The 21,914-nt window shown below is 36.0% G+C and overlaps 1 protein-coding gene across 6 annotated transcripts; it reads right to left on the bottom strand.

Annotated features, from left to right (window-relative positions):
* Positions 1 to 4,016: 4,016 nt before the first annotated feature.
* On the bottom strand, positions 4,017 to 17,865 carry LOC120090193 (phosphatidate phosphatase PAH1-like). Of its 6 annotated transcripts, none has more exons than XM_039047730.2 (11): positions 17,669 to 17,865; positions 15,364 to 17,019; positions 14,651 to 15,279; positions 14,489 to 14,562; positions 14,113 to 14,197; positions 13,477 to 13,563; positions 13,201 to 13,273; positions 5,150 to 5,193; positions 4,933 to 5,061; positions 4,733 to 4,831; positions 4,017 to 4,611 (listed from the first exon to the last, which is right to left on the bottom strand). In XM_039047730.2, exons 2-11 carry the CDS (start codon positions 16,838 to 16,840, stop codon positions 4,555 to 4,557), a joined length of 2,754 nt encoding a protein of 917 aa, XP_038903658.1. In that variant the 5' UTR covers positions 16,841 to 17,019; positions 17,669 to 17,865; the 3' UTR covers positions 4,017 to 4,554. The 6 variants fall into 6 exon arrangements, 5 of the variants coding, with proteins under 5 accessions (XP_038903658.1, XP_038903660.1, XP_090163367.1 ...); XM_039047732.2 differs by having other exon boundaries at positions 15,364 to 17,010; positions 17,443 to 17,841; XM_090307241.1 differs by having other exon boundaries at positions 15,364 to 17,017; positions 17,443 to 17,786.
* Between the last annotated feature and the right edge of the window lie 4,049 nt (positions 17,866 to 21,914).

Below are 21,914 nucleotides of genomic sequence, written 5' to 3'. Positions count from 1 at the left end.
AATGAGCTCTCTTATTCAACCAACTACTCTTGTCTGTTACTTGAATGATAATAGAACATACTGCAAGAGAATCGCCCACAGCATCAGGATGTTGACAATGTTGTTGTTTTTTGCAGCAAATTCCAAAAGAAAGCAACATCCCCCAATAGCTGTTAAAACAGTGGTAGAGAAAAGAAGAGAGTCGATAGCGACTTGATAAACTTTAAAATGGGAATGCCTGTACTTTCATGGGATTTCTGGATAGACTGAGGTATTCATACTATGTAAATTGTTTTCATTTGTACTACATTCTTTTTCTGAGCATTATCTAACAAGTGGAAACTTTGGCATTCATTTCATTCAAATTCTATGTACTGTTTTTTCTGTATTGTTCTTTTGCCAACTATCTGATTGAATGTTAGCCCAAATGTCTAAAGGAAGTTTCTTATAGCCCCACAGTCTGACATGGCGGGCACTGGAGATCAACTTCGAAAGAAATGTCAAAGCAGTGTTGCTTGGTGGCCCTTCGAGATGGAAACTTGTTTTAGTTCCCAATATAGTACTATTTGGGGATGTGATTGAGTTATGAAGTCCGAAGTTAATATGTTAGAGTCCGGAAGTTTATGTTCGGGTGTAAAGTTGTAAAATGAAGTTTTTTGGTAGATAGAGTTTCTCGATAAGTGTGTAAACTTCAATAGTAAACACTATTGAAGTTGAGTTATTGAACACCAACTTATAAAATTGATAGGCCAAATACCCCTATGTGTAGTTGGAATTTGAATCTTTAGCCTTTTGATCAAAAATATAATGTATTAACCAATTGAGTTATACTCAAGTTAGTAGCCCTTTTAAGAAAAGAATTGTAACACACAGGGCAATCACAATTCAGTAGTAAACTTGATCAAAATCAACTTCAATGTTAAATAAGTCCGTGTTAAGTGGCTCGTATATTAGTGAACCAAGTGATCTAAGAAATTCATAGATGCAGATTCGCGATAATTGGATTTGTCAGAACAATTGCAAGCTAGGAGCACACACCTTCTGTTTTAGACAGTGGTCAATGTCGGACGGGGATTCATCGAGACATGCTCTGGAAAAATCTCCAACTTGCAAAAGATGTGTCTAACATTATACCTATATTTTTTTATGATTCTGAACACGACTCTGAAAAAAAATTGAAGTCTAACACATGTATGCCCAACCTCTAAAAAAAACACAGCTTCTACAACATATTCTAATCCTTGTATATATATATGATCACCAAGTACATCTTCATCTTCTAGCCATACCGGCCAAACCCTTTTATACTTTCAAGCTCTTCATATATTGGTATTTTTGGTGAGGTATATTATTTTTATGTTAAAGTTGTATGCTTTTTCCATAATAAAATATTAAATACATCAATATACATTCATATTTTCTAAAATGATTCCAAATGTGCGATCCTAATTTTTTGAAATAGACGTGTCGTGCTTCTTAGAAAGTTCTGTCCCTAATTGAAAATTGTCAAGCGCTCTCACTTGTTCTTTCTTAATAGAGAGATAAGTATAGAACCGTTGTATATATTACATCACATATGTTCATTGTTTGATGTTTCTTCATGTTATAGTAAAGAAAAAGACTGACTTACATTATATGGTTGTCCTCTTTCATTTACTACTTCACCATTCTTTCCAAATCAGCAAAAAGAAAATCTACAAGATTGTTGTGTGTACATTTTGGTTTTAACGTATTACGGAAGTGCTTTTCAAATTTAACTTCTCAACAATTATAGACCTCAGAAACTCTTTAACACACGTCTCCAAGCCATAGGTTGTGTCAACTTTTCTCAAAGTATAGCTGAACCTCAAGGTTTGAAAAGACTTGTTAGAATCACGTCTAAAAATTGTTGGAGCAGATCATTTGGGATCCTCCTAGGGGAATATCGTCTTCTCTGGTAGGCCAACTTCATCGTGTACTATGGCTTGTCTTGGCTTTTTTCTCTTTTTTTTTTTTTTTAAGCTACATAAGTGTCGTGACTCGTGACTAGTTTGCACACATCTCAACTATTCTCATCTAAGAAGCACAAAAACTTTAGTTTGGTTAACATGTCCATGTCCGACACTTGGACACACCGACACTTGGACACACTGACACTTGTTGGACACATATCAGACACTCGTTAGTATAACATATGTGTTAGACATGTATAGAACATTTGTTGAATAGACTAAAAAGACACATATATGACAAATAATAGTAAATTTTGAGTGTGAAATACATCAAGCTAAGTTTTTTTAAGCATATAAGTGCATCAACTCACTTACTCTTAATTTTCTTTTAGTATAAAAGTTATTTATATTTTTAAAAATGTATAATTTAATAAGTGTGTCTTTGCCGTGTTGTATCCTGAATTTTTAAAAAATGACAAGTTACCTGTCCGTATCGTGTCGTCTCCGTGTCTCGTATCCGTATTTATGCTTCTTAGATTCTCATGGAACAACTACTCTATTATATTTGATTGACATAAATTTCGTACGATATTCTTAGGTAAATTCACCATGTTTTAAACCCATCCTCTCTAAGCCCTTTGCTATACTTCATAGCCTTATCAACCAACCTATGACGGTTAAATAAGAGAAGATTATTTAAGTCCCTCCCACCTCCCTTTTACAAAACTGCCGTCTTCTCTACTAAGCTAACTCTAGTTTGTATTATGGCTTGTTTGGTTAGAAGAGAATAGGAGAACAAAGTCTAGTAAAGGTCATAGAAGGATGCTTAAAGTTTTGCATAAGAGATCCTTTAATGAAAGTTTACCTTCTTATTATCCCTTCCTTTTGAGTTATTCGTTGCGATTTCTTGTCATATCCCCTTTTGGCTTAGCATTTTGGCCTTCCTTCTGATTATTTTATGGGTCTTAATAAAAGTAGGTTACTTATTTTCAAAAAAAATAAAATAAAATAGTATGCCTAAAGTCTACTCAAACTCTCAGTACTCTTTTTCAACCTCTCATGTAAGGCAGCTTCATACTCAATTCAGTAGGCTTTTGCTGCAAATCCTCATTTTTGTATGTTGAGGTCTCAATCGTCACAACTTTAAAAGATGAAAGACTAAATTACTAAACGAAACAAAGAGGCTGAAACAGAACAGAAACTGCAAGTTCAGGCAATAAAAGCATACTTCAAACAGGATATTTATGGTAGAGGTGAATGGAAAGGATGTGAAGATCATAGAGCATCTACTGTGTGTGGAAATAAAGGCTACTTTAGATTTATTTGGAAAAAAGGAAGAAGAAGAAGAAGAAGAAGAAAAATTATGCAACGGCTACCACTGATGAATGAAAAGTTAACTGATACTGCTTGATAATCTCCAACTAGACAAAGACGTTGACAGTGTTATGGATTTTCTCAGCAAGTTCCTATTGAAAATTACGTATTTCATACAGCTAAAGGAAAGAGAGGAAGAACATGGTTATGGAGAGGATAAGGATGGATCTAACACTTTGGAAGTTATGTAGTTTGGGTTAAGTGTATGATCTTATGGGAAAGTTTCATAAGGAGAGAGAGCAAGCAGCTGTGTCTTTCAGTGGTATTCTTTTTCTCATTACTAGAAGCATCCATAGGCTTGTCTGCAAAGCCAGCCCATATGCCTAAAGGAGGTTTCTCAAAGACCCACAACCTTTGATTGAGATAGAGAGAGCTTCCACTTGGGGTGGTTTTAACTTGGTTCATATGTTTGGAGGTAAATTGACAGGGCATTAAATATAAAGTTGCTTTGCAAGCAGGCAAAAAGTTTTTTTTTTTTAGGGGGACATGGCATTATTTAGGAGGCGTTTGGGGTAAATAGCTATTATAGTCCTAAGTCATTATAGCTGGATTATGATAGTTTGTGTTTATAATATAGATTATTTTAGTTTAGATTATAATAGTATGTGTTTGAAGTGTAAATTATTTTAGTTTGAAAAGGAAATAGTAAACACTACAACAATGAATAAAAAAAATGATGAATGTAAAATAGTAAAAACGATAGCAAATAGTAAATATAGTAGTAAATGGGAGTTTTTGGAATAGTGTTGACTGTAACTAATTAGGAAATATAAAATAGTATTTACTGTAACAAGAAGTGATTATTATAGTCTTAGGACAGTCCTCACCCCAAACACACCCTCAGTTTTTTACCAAGTTTTTACTTTTTAGTATATGACAACATTTCATTTCTTCATTTTCCTACAGTGAAAGGTAACCAAAGAACCTCAAAGCATCACCAGCAGGAACAAAAGTTTGAGTTGACTATTCTGTATATTAATGAATTAAGTGCATCTGAATGTAGAAAATCAAAAAGGAAGCAGAAGAAGACAAGATTAAGAGACATTCAACTAACATCTTTACTTTTATTCCACAGGAACTTGCTTGATCCACCCAAATAGCTACGGCTTCAAACACTCCTCCAGTGGCTCTGTCTGTCAAAATTACTTGTGGAAGAAAACAGGGAAAATGTGAAGAATTTCAAATACTTCTATCTCGTGTGGAAGAAAAGCCCACTTTGATCTTTTTTTTTCTTTTTTGTCAATGTAAAGCAGTCTTCACTATTCAATGACTATAATTCAATGTCAGGCAACGGCATTTTCCAAAAATTCCAAGCGTTATAGTCTTCCTGCAAGGATACAAAATGATAACAGCAGTGTTAGCTGGTAACATAACAAAACCAGTCTCCAGACATCTTTAAGTTTTCTCATGTTGCTTGGACATATCTTTAAGGATTTTACACTCATTACCTGCTCGACCAGTGAGGTTGGCGGAAACATATCGTTAACAAGTGTGTGCAAAGACGTGTAAGACTTCACGTCGATCCGATGACTAATAGCCACTTCTCCCTGAAAACCGACGCAGAGTTTGTGGTTATAAGTGAATGCCAAATTGCTACTCGATGAATTAAGGTGAAAAAAAGGTTTATAAAAGATGGATACTTGGATACCTTGGGGTTGATTATAAATATCTTTCCTTTCGGAATCCCAACTTTTCGATAGCTGAGCTCATCTGTGTCTCTATTGCCAAACCCAGCATAAAATGGATTGTAGTCAGGAGGGAAAAGCTTCTTAATATCCTGCATTTCATCAGAAGCAAAATAAGGAAAGCATCCTCATCATCAGGATATTAATGAAGATCAGCTGTTCAATTTTACTTTTCTTTACCTCTAAACATGCAATCTTAAATTCATGTGGTGCTCTTCTTATCACTGCCACAAATAAACAAAACCCAAAGTCAATAATATCATACAGATAAAGCAAAGCAAAAATTAATGATGAATGAATATAAATTTGTGCACATGAAAGCATGCTCAAGTGAAAAGGCATATAAACCATTTCATGCCAAAAGAGGGGGTGATGTGATCGTGTTCCAAAGGCAGGCAATCAAATTTGCCTCAGAATATTTATCTACAACGGCTCTCCATGTTGACAATAAACTTAACAAGATTCTGATAACTTAGTTAAATGGACTTATCATAGAAATAGAAAGAAGGGTAGCAGAACAGAAAGAAGAGATAAATGCAGAAAGAGTAAAGGAAGTGGTTGGAAAAAATTGAGGGGGGAGATTCTTGAATTTCACTCCACTTTGGCGATAATGATTTTCATCTATTGAAGTGATTTAAGTTTATAGTTCTATCAGTGTTATTGGAGCTTTGAACTGTGAAATGATGTAGAAATGTCCCTATTCCCATCATTGAGGAGTGGTTGGTAGAGCTACCAAGTATTGTACGTCTTAAATCACTGATTGACCCAAAAGTTTAAGTTAATGAGTGAAGATAAATTTAATATGGTTGAAAATTGTTAAGGGCATTTTAGTCTTTTTATATTTCTCTACTTAGGGTTTGCCTTAGTCTATTTATATGTTTGGTCTGTGATGTTTGTAGGGTGTGGAAATTAATAATAATGCTTCTATCGTGGTTTTTTCTCCTTGGTCTAGGGTTTTCCACATAAACTGTGAGTTCTTCTACTTCTTTTCTTTATTTCAATACGGTACAGAGCATGGTGACAAAACCCTAGCCGCTATAGAAGAAAATCAATCATCAACCCTAGCTGGTGATGGAACTATAGCAGAAACGACTAATACTGCTGCTATTCAGGCTGTTGTCAACAGGATCCAGCCACGCCACAAGGGGTCCAGCAGCCGTTCAGAATCCATCCAGCCGCGTCCTTGTCCGTCGATGGGGTCTTCGAGTCACGTCCGACGCTGACTGAACCGGCCAACTCCAAGCCCAATCGGAGCCCCAGCCACGATCCGAACAGGTCACAATCTTCCACCATCCGAAGCCCCAGTCGCAACTTCAATCACAGCCGACCCATCCAGGCTCTACGCCATTCTAGTCGCTATTCCAACCTTCAACCGTCGACTATACGGGTGAAGCATTGTCTTCTTTTTCCTCTGGGCAGGAACCACCTACATCAGCCCCCTTTATTCCTCCTCAACATGGACCGACTGGTCATGGTGCTTCGAGATTGATGGTTTATCTCCTGTTAGGGTCCAACAACAATTAGCTAATCTTCAGCAACAGATTGCTCTTGGGGCTGTTCTTGGGACCACAACAAATCTTCAAACAAATCCGATTAACTAAGACTTTTCTTCCAGTCTTCCACTATATTCGAAAAATCCGGTAACAGCTTTCCCTAATTTACCTACTACAAATATTTTATCTAGATCTATGGGAAATTCTACAAGGGATAATTACGGGAGAGAAGCTGAATGACCAGAATTATTTCTCTTGGTCCCAGTCCATCAAAATGGCCCTTATGGGGCGACATAAGTTTGGGTATCTAACTATCAAGATACCGAGACAAAAATCTGGAGATCCTCAAGAACACATCTGGAAGGGAGAAGACTCCTTGCTCCGCTCTATGCTAGTTAATAGCATGGAACCTCAAATAGGAAAACCCTTGTTGTACTCTGCAATTGCTCGGAAAACTGTATTCTAAAAGGTAGAAAGCATCACATCTGTATACCTTGCGAAAACAAGTTCACGAGTGGAACCAAGGGACCATGGACATGACTTCTTATTTCAATAAACTATACTGTGGCAGGAGATAGACCTGTGTCGTGAGATTGTTTGGGATTGCTCATGTGGCCGGGTTCAGTATTCGAAGATGGAGGAAGTTGACCATGTTTATGACTTCCTTGCTGAGTTGAACTCCAAATTTGATACTATTCATATTTGAATACTGGGACAAAGACCAATACCGTTTCTCATGGAGGTGTGTTCTGAGATCTGATTAGAGGAAGATAGGTCAAGTGCTATGAATAGCTCTGTGGTTACTACTGTTGACTCCGCTGTGTTCGATGTGAAGTCATCCGGACCTAATGGTGACAAGCAGAATGGTAAATCTCCTCCAATATGTGAACATTGCAAGAAACCGTGGCACACTAGGATCAGTGCTAGAAGCTACATGGTCGACCCCCGAATGGCAAACGTCGCCCTACAAATGACAAGTCAAAGTCTGGCTGAGCACTCGTGAGTGAATCTACTAATGGTGCTCACAGTCTCAGGACCAGAATGACCCAGGTACGGTTGAGGTCGATACGATTGTCCAATCAAGTATCCCTCAATCCTTTAGTCTTTTTATTTAGGGAAAAGGGATTCTGGAGTAACAGATCACTTAACTGGCTCATCTGATCGATTTCTCTCATATTTTCTGAGTGTTGGTGATGAGAGGATTCGGATTGCATATGGGTCATTTGCTCCTGTTGCAGGGAAGAGTCATCTTTCTCCCTTCCAGGTAAGGGTGAGCAGGAAATACGGTAAGGGTGAGCAGAAAATACCGAAAAATCGAGCCGGCCGACCAAAATCGGCCGAACCAACAACAACCGGCCAGTTTAATGTATATTTCGGGCGGAGGTCGGTTCTGCACTTAGCAAAACCGACCAGTCGGCCGAACAGCAAGCCCAAAGAGGCTTGAACCGCCCGAATCGCTTGAATACCCTTATTTATGTATATAATAATTATTCTTTAAAGAAAACCCTTCAAATGTGCACTGCCCAACGTGCACAGTGACGGCCCATACATGTTTGCATGTGAAAATGTGAAACCATGGTTGGTTTTTCAAAACCACGATACTTTCACTATATGGGTAATGATTACCTATACATGGGTAATCATTACATAATTTTTTTTTTCCTTTTTTAATTGTATTTATCTTTTTTTTGGTTTCTCTCCCCTTTCTCTAATAAATATTCTCTCTTTTTCTCTTCTTGGTGCTCGTCCTTCATCTCTTTTCTCTCACTTTTCTTCTTTTTTTCTTTTTTTTTTTCTTCAATCACTTCTAGTTTTCCTACCCTCTTGTTTTCTATTTTTTCTTTTTACCTTTTTCTGCTATTTTTAGCTTTCGATCACTTCTCTGTTTTTCTTTTTATAACTAGCTTGCCGGAGATGCAAACCGAAAAAATCGACCAGCTGGCCGATCAGTCGGCCGATCGGCATCAGAATCTTCGTCCAAATTGCTGAACGCCAACCAATGAACACCGAAACATCGGTTGCCAGTGCTGGGTTGAGTATAAAAACGACGTCGCCTGACCAATGATCACCCCTACTTCTAGGGTTTGACTTTATAGAATGTATTGCATGTTCTAAAAATAACTTACAACTAGCTATCTATCAGTAAAATAACTAGGGATTTAAACTGTCGGGTTGTTCTCTCACCAGATACTGTTTTGTTTCAGGACTTGAGCTTGGAGACGACGTTTGGCACTGTCCGGCATGATAGGGGTCTCTATTTCCTTTCTGATGATGCTGCCTCTAGGAATTTTTCTAGGACTAGTCTGTTATCTTCATTTTCAACTTCTTAAAAAGATTATTTGTTATGGCATTTTCGTCTTGGTCACCCAAACTTTCAATATATGAAGTATTTATTTCCCCATCCATTTCATGGTGTGGATATTTCTTCTTTGTCGTGTGATGTATGTATACGTGCAAAACAGCATCAGGTTACCTTCCCTTCTCAGCCTTACAAACCTTCCCAGTCATTCCATTTGGTCCATAGTGATGTTTGGGGTCCTTCCAACATCATTACTTTGTCTGACAAGCATTAGTTGTAACTTTTATTGATGATCACACCCGTCTTACATGGGTGTTTCTACTCACTGACAAGTCAGAGGTGACGTATGTTTTCCAACAATTTTATACTACAGTAGGAACACAGTTTAAAACCAAGATTGTCATTCTTTAAAGTGACAATGGCCAGGAGTTCGTAAATAACACCCTTCGCAAGTTCCTGACTTTGAAAGGTATTGTCCATCAAAATTCATGTGCTTATACTCCTCAACAAAATGGGGTGGCTGAACAAAAAAATCGTCACCTCATTGAAGTTGCCCGGTCTCTCATGTTCTCTGCATCTCTTCCCTCATATTTATGGGGAGATGTTCTAATCGCAGCCCATCTTCGTGTTCTCGGATTCCAAACACCTCTTGAATGTTTCCAAGAGTCTTACCTATCCACGCGTCTTATTCCTGACGTTCCTCTTTAGGTGTTTGGATGCACTACTTTTGTCCATAGTCATGGTCCTCACCAAACTAAATTTGCTCCTCACACTCAAAAGTGTGTCTTTGTCGAGTATCCTCTTCACCAGCAGGGTTATAAGTGTTTCCATCCATCCTCAAGGAAGTACTTTGTCTCTATGGACGTAACATTCCTTGAGGACAAACCCTTTTTTCCCATTAGTCCTCTTCAGAGGGAGAATACTTGTGAAGAGACTGACTCGTCCACATATTCTGTTCTTATGGACTTCCTTCCTGAGCCGGTCCTTAATATAAATAACACTGTCCTTCCTACTAAACAAATTCCCTAGATAACATACTACAGGAAGAATCTTAGAAAGGAAATAGTGCCTCCTGTTACTCCACCAGATACTGTCCATGAATCGGAACCGACACCGGCTCAGGTTCAAGGTACTTCTGTTCCTAATAGTACTGATGAGTGTGTTGAGAGTGATGAGATTGAAAGTGATGAAACTGATGAGATTGTTCCAGACAATGACAAAACTACAGGTAGTAATGAGTCATCAGGAGAAATTCAAGAGGATGAGGGCTTGCTGCAAGTAAGCAAGTGTGACCACCGTTCTCTTACTAATGAGAGGTCTAGTAAAACAGGAGATTATGATGCCACTTTTTGATATACCCATTACCCTATGAAAAGGAACTAGGTCGTGTACCAAGTATTTCATACATGGTTTCCTTTCTTACAGTAACTTATCTTCTGGGTTTAGAGCATTCACTACCAACCTGGATACTGTAACAATACCGACCAATGTATATATGGCCATGAAAATTCCCGAATGGAAGGCTGCAATTATGGAAGAGATGAAAGCTTTTGAGACGAATAAAACGTGGGACCTTGTAGCCCTCCTTGAAGAGCATAAAACAGTTGGGTGAAAATGGGTGTTCACTGTTAAGTATAAGTCTGATGGAACTCTTGATAGATACAAGGTCATATTGGTTGCTAAAGGGTTTACTCAGACGTATGGGGTCAATTATTAAGAAACTTTCTCTCCGGTGGCAAAACTAAACACGATTAAAGTCCTTCTCTCAATAGCCGTTAACAAAGACTAGCCCTTCCATCAACTTGATCTGAAGAATGCGTTCTTGAATAGTGAATTAGAAGAAGAGGTCTATATGAGTCCTCCTGGATTTGAAGCTCAATTTGATCACTAAGTTTGTAAATTTAAGAAATCCTTATATGGTTTGAAACAGTCTCCGAGAGCTTGGTTTGACAGGTTCACCACCTTTGTTAAGTCCCAAGGTTTCATTCAGGGGCACTCTGATCATACTTTGTTTACAAAGAAGTCAGTATCGGGAAAGATAGTTGTTCTAATCGCGTATGTTGATGATATCATTCTGTCAGGTGATGATGCCGCTGAGATTACCAAACTGAAACAGAAAATGACTGATGAATTTAAGATTAAAGATCTCGGGAGTTTAAGATATTTTCTTGGAATGGAGGTGGCAAGATCGAAAGAAGGAATATTTGTTTCTCAACGAAAATATGCCCTTAATTTGTTGATGGAAACAGGGATGACTGGATGTAAACTCATTGATACCCCTGTTGAAGTCAACACTAAGCTAGGAGATTCTGTCAACGAAGCTCCTATTAATAAAAAGAGGTACCAACGTCTAGTAGGGAAATTGATTTACTTATATGATACTAGACCGGATATATCCTATGCTGTTAGCATGGTTAGTCTGTTTATGCAGGCACCTTACGAGAAACATATGGAGGTTGTTACTCGGATTCTGAGGTATTTGAAATCTACTCCAGGAAAAGGCCTAATGTTCAGGAAATATGACACGAGATGCATTGAGGCTTACATTGACTCTGATTGGGCAGGATCTATTATAGACAGAAAATCAACTTCAGAGTATTCTTGTACTTTTGTATGGGGAAATCTTGTTACTTAGCGGAGTAAGAAACAAGGTGTGGTTACTAGAAGCAGTGCAGAAGCAGAATACAGGGCTATGAGTCTGGGAATATGTGAAGAGATATGGTTGAAGAAAGTCTTGTCGGATCTACACCAAGACAATGACGCTCCTATGAAACTCTATTGTGATAACAAGGCAGCTACAAGTATAGCCAACAACCCTGTGCAACATAATAGAACTAAACATGTGGAGATCGATACACTTCATTAAAGAAAAACTTAACAGTGGCAGTATTTGAAAAACTGGACAATGGCAGTATCTGTATTTCCTACATTCCTTCAAGTCAACAAGTTGCGGACATTCTCACCAAAGGATTACTAAGGCAAAGCTTTAATACTTGTGTTAGCAAGTTGGATCTTATTGACATCTATGCCCCAACTTAAGGGGGAGTGTTGAAAATTATTGTATTTGCCCTAAGGGCATTTTAGTCTTTGTATATTTCTCTATTTAGGGTTTGCCTTAGTCTATTTATATGTTGGGTTTGTGATGCTTGTAGGGTGTGGAAATTAATAATAATTTTTCTATCATGGTTTTTTCTCCCTGGTCTAGGGTTTTCCACGTAAACTGTGCTTTCTTCTTCTTTTCTTTATTTCAATAAATATTATATCATCAAATGCTCCCCTTACTTGTGGGCTTGAAATATGAAGAATGTCCAACAAGTGAAAATTAATATTAATCGGGGAGAATAAAATTGTGGGGATCTAAACTCAAAACCTCCTAGACCACTTGCTATGATACCATCTTAAATTACAGATTGATGGAAAAGGTTAAACTAATGGGTGAAGATAAATTTAATATTATATCATCTAACAATATGCTAAAAACTTATCTCATAGCCCATTATCATCATATATGGATTAAAGAAGAGGATAAGCATAAGAAGCTTTTCACACACATGGGGGCGTAGCATTTGGGGCAATCTTGCAGGTTTTCATAGATGAACATCATGTAGAATTTAATCAAGAGAAGTGCCTATTTTCTTTAAAAAAAAGTTAAGCATCTGGGTCAAATGGTGTCTGCTTCGGGGGTAGCTTCTGATAATGCTAAAACCACAGCTACGTTGAGACGGATAATATCATATTCCTATAAGGCTGCTGGAAAAAAAGATAGATTCTATGATATGAGTGCCTTCCAAGAATTAAAAGAATCCATGGTTCGCGTTCTTGATTTAGCACTGCCTGATTTCTCTAAAGTCCTTAATTAAAGAAATGGATACTTTGGGATTGGGTGCAGGCACGGTACTCGTGCAGGAATGGAACAAATAGCTTATTTTATCCAAGCATTTTCATCTACAGAGAAGAGCAAAGTTATCTCAAAAGCCTCTTACTGCATGCTCAACAACGAACGAAGGCAGTTACTGATGCAAAGAGAATGGATATTCAGTATGCAGTTGGGGGCTCAATATTTCTTTAACTTCGACTATATTGACAGGCAACCTTGGCTAAGGTTCTTTACGAACTGTTAGCTACAAAGTTCAGGCCTTCTGAAATTATTTAGTAGGCTGTGGTCGTGGAATATAAATTGTGGTTACCAGAGAGCACCAGCATAAATTAATGTCTTTCATGTGGCACAACTAAGAACAGACGAAGCTGCTGATTTTCTGATTATACCATTACACATAATGCCCCTACAGAAGGATTAACTATTCACCTAGCCATATTGGGATACATGTACTGGAGGCTGCTTAAAGACAAGAAGTCTTGTCTCAATACATTGGGAATTTCAAGTTTTAACCTCCATTAAAACAACTGTTTCGTGAAATTTTACATGTAAGAGATCTTACCTTCTCGAAATAAAGAAGGAAATAGTCCATCTGGTGAGATAACGATTGGTCCATTTGGTAAAGCTTTTCCATCCTGCAGCGTAGAAGAACTATTTATCAAATTCATAGTTTCCTATAAGTCTATATGAGATTAAAGGGGAAAAAATATCAGTGCAAATAATCAAGGAGAAAGAGAGATCATGATAATACAAATCAAAACTTTCAGGTAACTGGTCTGGCCTAGGTCAATGTTTCAGTCAAAAGGAAGCAGTCACCAGCAATTTATATCAATGGAACCTGTTTTAGGTTGAGTAAGAAACTTCGGGTAAGATATGCCTGAACAATGGCCCGTGCACTGAGAAACAGCAGCTGATAACCATTCTCCTGAGCAAAGCCCAATACACCGCATCAGATAATGGCTTCAGCAGAGTAAACCACATTATTGTATTCAAATAATGGGAAACCTTCACCAACAATTTCACACCTAAACCAAATCCTAGTTCATCATCATCACCACCCACCCCACCCCCCAAGAGAGAGAGAGAGAGAGAGAAGATAGAACTTAATTCAAAAAAAATTTCCCTGTTACTGATCTCAATTTGAGAACGTACCTGATAATTTTTCCTTCTAACTGCTCGATTAAGTGCACAGATATCGTATTAATCATTATATTCTAATTTAAACCAGTTAATCCCAAACCAACTGACATGGTATATTCTAATTGTATAGTTCATTCAGCCTCAATTTACTTCAAATATGATACACATTAAATAAAGATGTAGCCTGATTCAAACATTGTAACATCATTTTCCATTCACATTTTCCCCTTCATGGACATCATACTCTGATAAATAGCTAAAAAATGAGGTGTAAAAATGGAAATGGAGTCATCTAGGCAACACCATTATGTAAGAACAAATGCAGGAGATGTACCTTAATTGCGGTAAAAAGTCTAGCCACGCCAGATTGCGTCCAATCCTTCCCAACTAAAGGCATGAATTGACCTAACACATCAGACCTGAAAAATATGATTCAAGGTGAATTATATTACCAAAGGATCACTACATATATCATTGAAGCTAACAATTTCACACCAAAGCAGAAAAGACCCCACTGTTATAAATCCTTGTGGGGTCATATGTTCTCTTTCCATAGAACACATGACTAAAACTAGCAATCCTTTTACAATCCTTTTATTTTCTTTCCGTCGTTGTGTTACACCAAAAGAAAGAACGGAAAAAGGAGACAAAAACTTCAAGGATTTAAGGTGAATTGGCCTAACATATATTTAAGATGAAAGAACCCTCACTTGGTAATAGTCCCATCAACATCAGAAATCACAATTCTAGCATTCCATTTCCACAGATAAATGTGAGCATCAACCTGATAAAAAGAATTTTAGCATTAACATATAAAAAATATGATAAAGTGGTTATTATGTACATATACAATACTGATTCTAGACTGAAACCTTTTGTGTCCCAAGAACCCTAGTTGAAAAGGTGAAAGCTATCATATTTTGCCCTTCTTTCAGATTCAATGATGCTATCTGCTCAGTTGTTGGAACATTTGTCCTCACAAGCTGTCTCTTAAAAGGCTCCTTGCTGCCATTCTGCAACCTTGGACTTTGTTCTGCTTGTAAATTCTGCAACCTTGGACTTTGTTCTGCTTGTAAGTTCTGTAATGTGGATTCGGAATCAACAAAAATTTCCTCATTTGATGAGTTGCTGTTACTGTGATCAAGCGTTTTAACCCTTCTAAATGGAATAGGCCACAGCCTCCATCTTCGGCCGGCGGGAGTGGGAGTAGATTCATCCTCCTCAGCCCTCAATGAATCATCCTGTTCCACAGAAATTGCATCTTTGGGATCCACTTCTAAATCAATTCCAAATGCAGCCATCCCCAGTACTATAGGAGCAGCTTTTTCCCATGACATGTACCTTTCTCCAAATCTAATAATTAGATTTTCATTTTTAATAATTGATGAAGCAGACTTTTCAAATTCCTCTGCTGACACACGATGTGCGTCAAAGGCTTCGGCTGCAGCATGCAAGCCCATACCAGGATGAAGTTCATTACCGCAAAGCGAGATCTCAAAACCTGCATAGGGTTGAAGTAATTAGAGAATATATAGTCTGTGTTAAGGTACTGAGAATTAGTAATTACTTTTAAATGAGAAGATACCTGTTGAATGATGTTGTATTCTTCCACATAAAACATCCACTGGAGATTCCTCTAACTGTCTTACATTGGATTCGTCATCAGCAACAGGCCCTTGTGAACCGCTGTCCATTCTTTCAATTCCCTCAACTGTGTCAAACTGTTTGATATTCAAAGGATCATTATTATGAACAGAAACAACACATTTGTCATCTGAAGTGGCTTGCTCTTCACCAAACTCATTTTCCTCAGTTCCACCAGCTTTAACAAGTAGCTCTGGAGTCATATTGACAAGAGCGCTATCAGAATCACTATCAGAATGCGTCCCATTTTTATCTCTGGAATCGATAACATTTCCATTGGTTTCAGATACTGAAGGAACAATCATGTTGAATTTTTCTTCTAAATTTCCAGCCTCCACTGGAGAGACAGCGTTTTCAGAATCAGTGTTTCCAGCCCGTTTGGCTAATTCCGATAGCTCTAGACAGCTCTTAAAAATCTCTTCCTCAATTATAATGCGGACATCTTCCGAATCACTCTGCACAAGATCATCTTCCTGAACTTGAGTGCCTGAGGTTTCTTCAGTTTGAGAAATATGTTTTACATCCCTTTCTGAAACCACTAGCTCATACACACTACCATTAGACTCATTACTCAAAGCACCAACTTTATTGGATGTGACGTTTTCTGTAGATGTATCCAGCTGCTTGATATAATCAGCTGCCCAGGCATCTTCACCTGTAAATTCATTGTCTTCACAAAATTCCGTCCCCTCACCAGGACCCAAATGAAATTGAGGTGTACTTAACTGCACATCTTCTGTATTTTGTTCAGTTGCCAAGATTGGAGCAGTCAGTATGTGACCATCCACACTCACTAGGATAACCTCTGAATCCGTACCCTGTGATTCGGCACTACTCTCATTCTCTAAATTCTCATATCTGTTAGAATCACTCTCTGACACCTCTACCAAATCCTCCACAGAAGACTGCTCATCCTGAAAATCATAGAATCTATGTTCAACGTCAGATTCTGCCCTCTCAATTCGTGGAACTGCCATAGAATTGTTTTCATCTCGCAGCTGAACAACAGTAGAATCAGAGACACTGTGCTCCAGTCTACCTGTTACAAACAATTTTTTATTATGTTCATCCTTGCTGTCTCCATATATCACATCCTTAACCAAATGATCTGTAACTCCATCAACCTCATTTCCCTGACCAGTTTCTACTTCCTTTATGAAATAGGCCTCACCAGAGTTATCAAGATACATGTGGAAATTGGATTCAATGCCATTGACAGATATGTGGACGATCTTCTCAGCACCCTTTAAAACGCCCTGAAATTTACCAAACCGAACATACCAAGGTGTGCTGCGGAAAGTCCCATCCTGCTGCTGAACGACGATTATATCGACTGCCCCACCGAAGGGATGAAATGGCGTGGCAACTGAATAAACTCCTTGAGAAATGAGACTCCCAACTTTGCCAACAACGTTCATTTGGACGCCTGATCAATACCCTCTCCAATTTGTGATAAATGCCAATTAGAAAATCACTTTCCTTAGTTTCTTTCCTTCCAATCAAACCTGGCATAATTTATATCCTCCAGTACTTGTGAAAAGAATTTCACAACTTGAATGCTTTTCAATCTTTTGTTATAATCACCAGTCTACCACCTCTACCAAGAAAATTTACTACATTAAAATTCAAGAACAATAAAAGAAAAATAACGATTATAAAGGCAACAGAGATAGAGCAAATTCAAGCCCTAAAAAGCCACCAATTCTTCATATTGAAACTGTTGAACCAAAAAAATCAAACTTTCCATCCATCACTTTCAATCTAATCACAAACAGCAGAATGAACCATATAATTAAAATCCAAAAATAAAATTCTTCTACATGAACAAACCCATTCAGTTAATTTTACATAGAACACAAAATCTTGAGGCGAATCATCACTAAACATAAATGCATTATTGAATGAAAAAAAAAAAAATCAAAACAAACCCAATCCCGATCATACGATAATGAGAAGAAACAAAGAAAGAAAAAATAAATTTGCCGCCAATTTCGACCGCTAAAAAGCTAAAACAACATACATTCTTCAATCTTTTCTGAGACATTCCTCTGCTGGCAACGAAAAAATTGGAAATTTTGAGGTTTGTGAAGGTGGGTCGGAAAGTGGGTGTCATAAAATTTCTTTAAAGAATGAATTGGACGACAAAGAAATTAAGAAAAGGGAAGAAAAAAAATCATCCAGAAGCAGAAATCTCTTCCATGGATAACCATAAGCATTACATAGGTAAATGGGGGTGGTGGAAATACCAAAATAACCTCTTGGAAAACGAAATTAGCGATCGGATCCGAAAGATTTAAGGCATTTGGGATGTTGATATGATCAGAAGAGTAAGGGTGTTTTGGAGATTAAGAAAGGTTTCGTGTCTGATAAACGTTCTTCAAAGCTCCAATATTTGGTAGAACCAGACAACTACAACCTCGTGGAAGTCGTGTCTTCAATTCATGTCATTTTATGTTTAATTTATCATTTTTCTAAAATAAAATACAAAGTAAAAATTCATAAAAATTGCTTTTTTTTCCTTTTTTTTCCCATTTCTTCAAAGGGGTATTTGTAATTGTTTCTGACAAACATTTCTCCTGGTCCCAACTCCCATGTTCAAAACTTCAAACCTGAAAAATGTGTCCAACTCTCCAATGTTTTAGAGCTTTTGGCTCAATTCGAGATTAATATTATATTCTATATTTTAATTGAGTCACTTTCATTTTAACATATTATCAAAAAAAAAAAAAAAAAAGGAAAAATACACATCTTTCTTATTAGGGCTTTTATTAGTTTCGCTAATAATATACGTGAGATTAAACCTTTAATTTTAAAAATGTAATAGTTGTTTTATCTGTCCAATTATATTTTGGATATTGCTTTTTTTTTTTCTAAGTTTTAATCATACTAAAGGTGGTCAGTTTAAATATAATTAAATGGAAGAAAAATTATTTCTAAACTCGATAGTTCGAAATCACAGATGATTATATAAAATGTATCAAGCATGTGGTTATTTTAATTTTGCTTCTAACATTATATAAATAATCTTTTATCTTTTGTTGAGATGATTAAGGGAAGTCTATTTAAAATATCAAGTTAAATGTTTACAACGTGGCAAAATTGAAAGCAATGATGGATGGGTGTTTTATTTGATTTGTGTTTGAACTTATTTTATAACCATTTGATTTTTATTTTTTTGGACTTTGACAATTAAATTTATATATATTATTTTCATCTATTACTTTGATTGTTTTGTTATTTGCTTTTTAAGAGTGTTTTCAAAAATCAAGCTTTTAAATTAGGAAAAATAGTTTTAAAACTTGTCATTGTTTTGAAATTTGGATAAAAATCAAATGTTTTTTTTGAAAGATAAGAACCACATAGAAATTGTAAAGAAAAATAAGCCCAACTTTTAACACCAATCAATGGAATTTTAGTTTTCAATTTTTATCTTTCGAGGTAAGTTTTATTTTTTTTAGTACTATAGAAAATAGAAGATTCGAATAGCGGATCGCACATATTATATGTTAGTTGAGTTATGCTCTCTTTAATGTATTTGATGTACGTTTTCATTTTGTTTTAAAATTTCCATTATAATTTATATTGCCAATAAAATAAGCCTTTTTTGAGTTGAAACATTTTGGTAGATTTGTAAAATAGGTACGTAAATTGACGTTGTGTTGTACCGTTTAGTCATTAAAAAAAATATTTCATATAAGCTTATAACTAAAGGAGGAAGATATATGATGGTTTGTTTTTTTTTCTTGTCATAGACTTATATTTAGATTTAAAAATTATTTTAAAAATATGAATCCTCTCAAGTATTTATATTTTTCTAGTCCTTATATTTTCTGATGAATGCAAGTACCTGAAAGTTGAAGGTACATCATGAGGATAGTGGGCCTGTTCATTGGGCCACACAAGATGACTTGTAATTATTTTGGGCCGTCGGCCTTTGATTCAAAAAATATTTTGGACTGATAAATCGGGACCCAAGCCCAGTGATAGTTTAGTTCTAGGGCTTCTACACAAAAGGCCTTAAAATAAGACTCATATTATATTAACGTCTCCAACATTCTATTCTTTTTAAAAAAAAAAAAAAAAAAAAAAAAAAAAAAAAACTATCATCCCTAAATTTTACACAAATGTAGTAGGTCATTTACAAATAAGCTCTTCCATCCTCTCACACAAACATATATTAAAAGAAGGAGAAATGGTCCAGTTGCTTTACATCCCATTAATGACATAATTTCCTATTTCCAATCAAACTTCTCCCCACATCTTTTCTTCTTTTTCGTTCAATCAGCGACAGACAATGGTTTATTCAATTGACAACAAACAAGGACCTCTTCTTCCTTCTTCTTCGTTCAATCGGCGACCAACAATCAACGACAAGGCCAACAGAATATCGACAATCTTCGGAGGTTTATTCTTAACCTCGACTATCGAATCCCAACGGAGGTTTATTTTGAACTAATACGACAGACGGAGGTTTTTCTTCATTCATCGAACATTCTTATTCGTTCTTCTTCATTTGGCTACCAACGTTAAACCAATAGGCCAATGGAGAATCAACAACCGACAAAGGTTCATCTTGAACTGAGACTATCGACAACCTATGGAGGTTTAAGAAAAAAGAAGGTTGATAGCACATGTCAAGACAATGAAAAGAAGACATCGAAAACAAAGCATGTATATTTCAAACAATTGAAATTTAAGAAATTTGCTACATATTCAGGAGATTAAGCCTAATTTATTACGATATATTTTGAACACAGGTACAAGGTATTGCTCTAGTGGCATAAAACAACCTAGTAAAACAAATGGGAGGAGAAAAATAATTCCTTCAAAGACAATGAAGTCGCCTTTCACAATGAAGTTCGGGTCAGCTAAGGAAAAAGAAAAAGCAAAGAAAGTGAAACTAGAAGATTGTGCATCTTCATTCAACTTACTGTCACAACCGTAGTTACCGTCACAATGAAACCATCAATCGTACTTCATTTGGCGGTTGTAGAAATTATGAACTTTCGTATTATTTTGATTACGTTGTTGCTAGTTTTTTGTTTCGAATATAGGATATTATTTTTTGTTTAACGGATATAGAATATTGTTTGTTGTTGCTAGTTTTTTACAAATGTTAAGGACACACTTATTTTGTTGTTATGAATGTCATTACGGTTTTATGAATCACATTAGGATTTATGAGTCTCAACTTCTATGGCACAAATATATGAACATACATTGTAGCTATACTAAATATATTTAAAAATATAAAGAATATCATAAGTATAAAGAATATACTTGAAATTATACAAAATATACTTCGCAATATACTCAAAGATATTCATGATATACATGTTTCTAAAAGACAATATTGCACTAAATAAACATTAAAACTATAAATAACATCAAGAATGTTAAAAATATATTTGAAACTATACGAAATATACTTCACAATATACTCAAGGATATTCAAGATATACACGTTTCTAAAAGAAAATAGTGTTCACTAAATAAACATATTCATGTTAAATATAGTCGAGAATATGATGAAGACAAAAAATAGAATAATACCAAAACTAAGCTAAATAATATAGTTGAAGTATATTTTTTATAAACTGTGTCATATGTAATTATGCTAAATATATTATAAATTTTATAAATCACATCAGAAATATAGATAATATACTTGTACTTATGCGAAATATACTTTTTCAATATACACATGTGTATTCATGATATACTGCTCAACGGGAAAACTCTCGGTGTTGTTCAATCCAAGAGCCTCCGAAACAAAAGAAAATTTGTAAATATCAAACTACTCCTATAACTACTAAAACGTAGCAACAGTGGTAAGTCTGAGTCGATACGCAGGGAAGCACGATTTGTTTCATTAAGCCAATTTTCTAACTAGAGCGGTAAATGTGGAGTTTGGTATGAAAGAGATAAATGCGTAAAATTGAAATAAAATGGTAAATGTAATCTATGATAAAGGTTTGTCTAATTTATAGAGCAAGAGAGTTTCCTATGCAATTTCTATCATGGAAATCAATAATTAAACAAACATTCTATTATATGCATGCACGACTACTAAATCGATTTGACTTAACTAATCTCTACAAAGGCCGACAATCAATTAAATCAAAATCAATCAAACGTCCTAATTATTAATTAAAGTCGGAAAGACTATACCCTAATTAAACTATATGCTCTTAATTCTACTGGGTTCTTAGCGATCATATATAATTTAAAAATCATATTCGTTAAGAATGGTGATTTAATTGCGTTGATTAAATGTCAGGAAAAGCCATATTCAATTAACTAAATTATTCTTCGAATCTAAATTAAACATGAATTACCAAGATTCGAGGTCAGCCTATAAATCTAAGCATTCACATCTAATTTTTTGCTACTGAGGTAAATTCAAGTATAGATGTATACAAGGAAATGTGCGAGCTCGAAATTAACTAGCGGAGACATGCAATTATGATAGAGTCGTCAGTCCAACACATA

Source organism: Benincasa hispida, chromosome 11 (genome assembly GCF_027475165.1).
Source record: "Benincasa hispida cultivar pf3 chromosome 11, pf3_genome.v1.1, whole genome shotgun sequence".
Lineage (NCBI taxonomy): Eukaryota > Viridiplantae > Streptophyta > Magnoliopsida > Cucurbitales > Cucurbitaceae > Benincasa > Benincasa hispida.
This window is presented reverse-complemented; position numbering and strand designations above follow the sequence as displayed.

Bases quoted from the DNA above. Each gene is read 5' to 3' on its own strand.
- LOC120090193 (XM_039047730.2), bottom strand. From the start codon at position 16,840: ATGAACGTTGTTGGCAAAGTTGGGAGTCTCATTTCTCAAGGAGTTTAT. The intron at 14,198-14,488 runs GTGAGGGTTCTT...CATATTTTTCAG, and splicing joins GTTGATGGGACTATTACCAA to GTCTGATGTGTTAGGTCAAT. The intron at 5,194-13,200 runs GTAAGATCTCTT...TATTTGTGGCAG, and splicing joins TCCTTCTTTATTTCGAGAAG to TGATAAGAAGAGCACCACAT.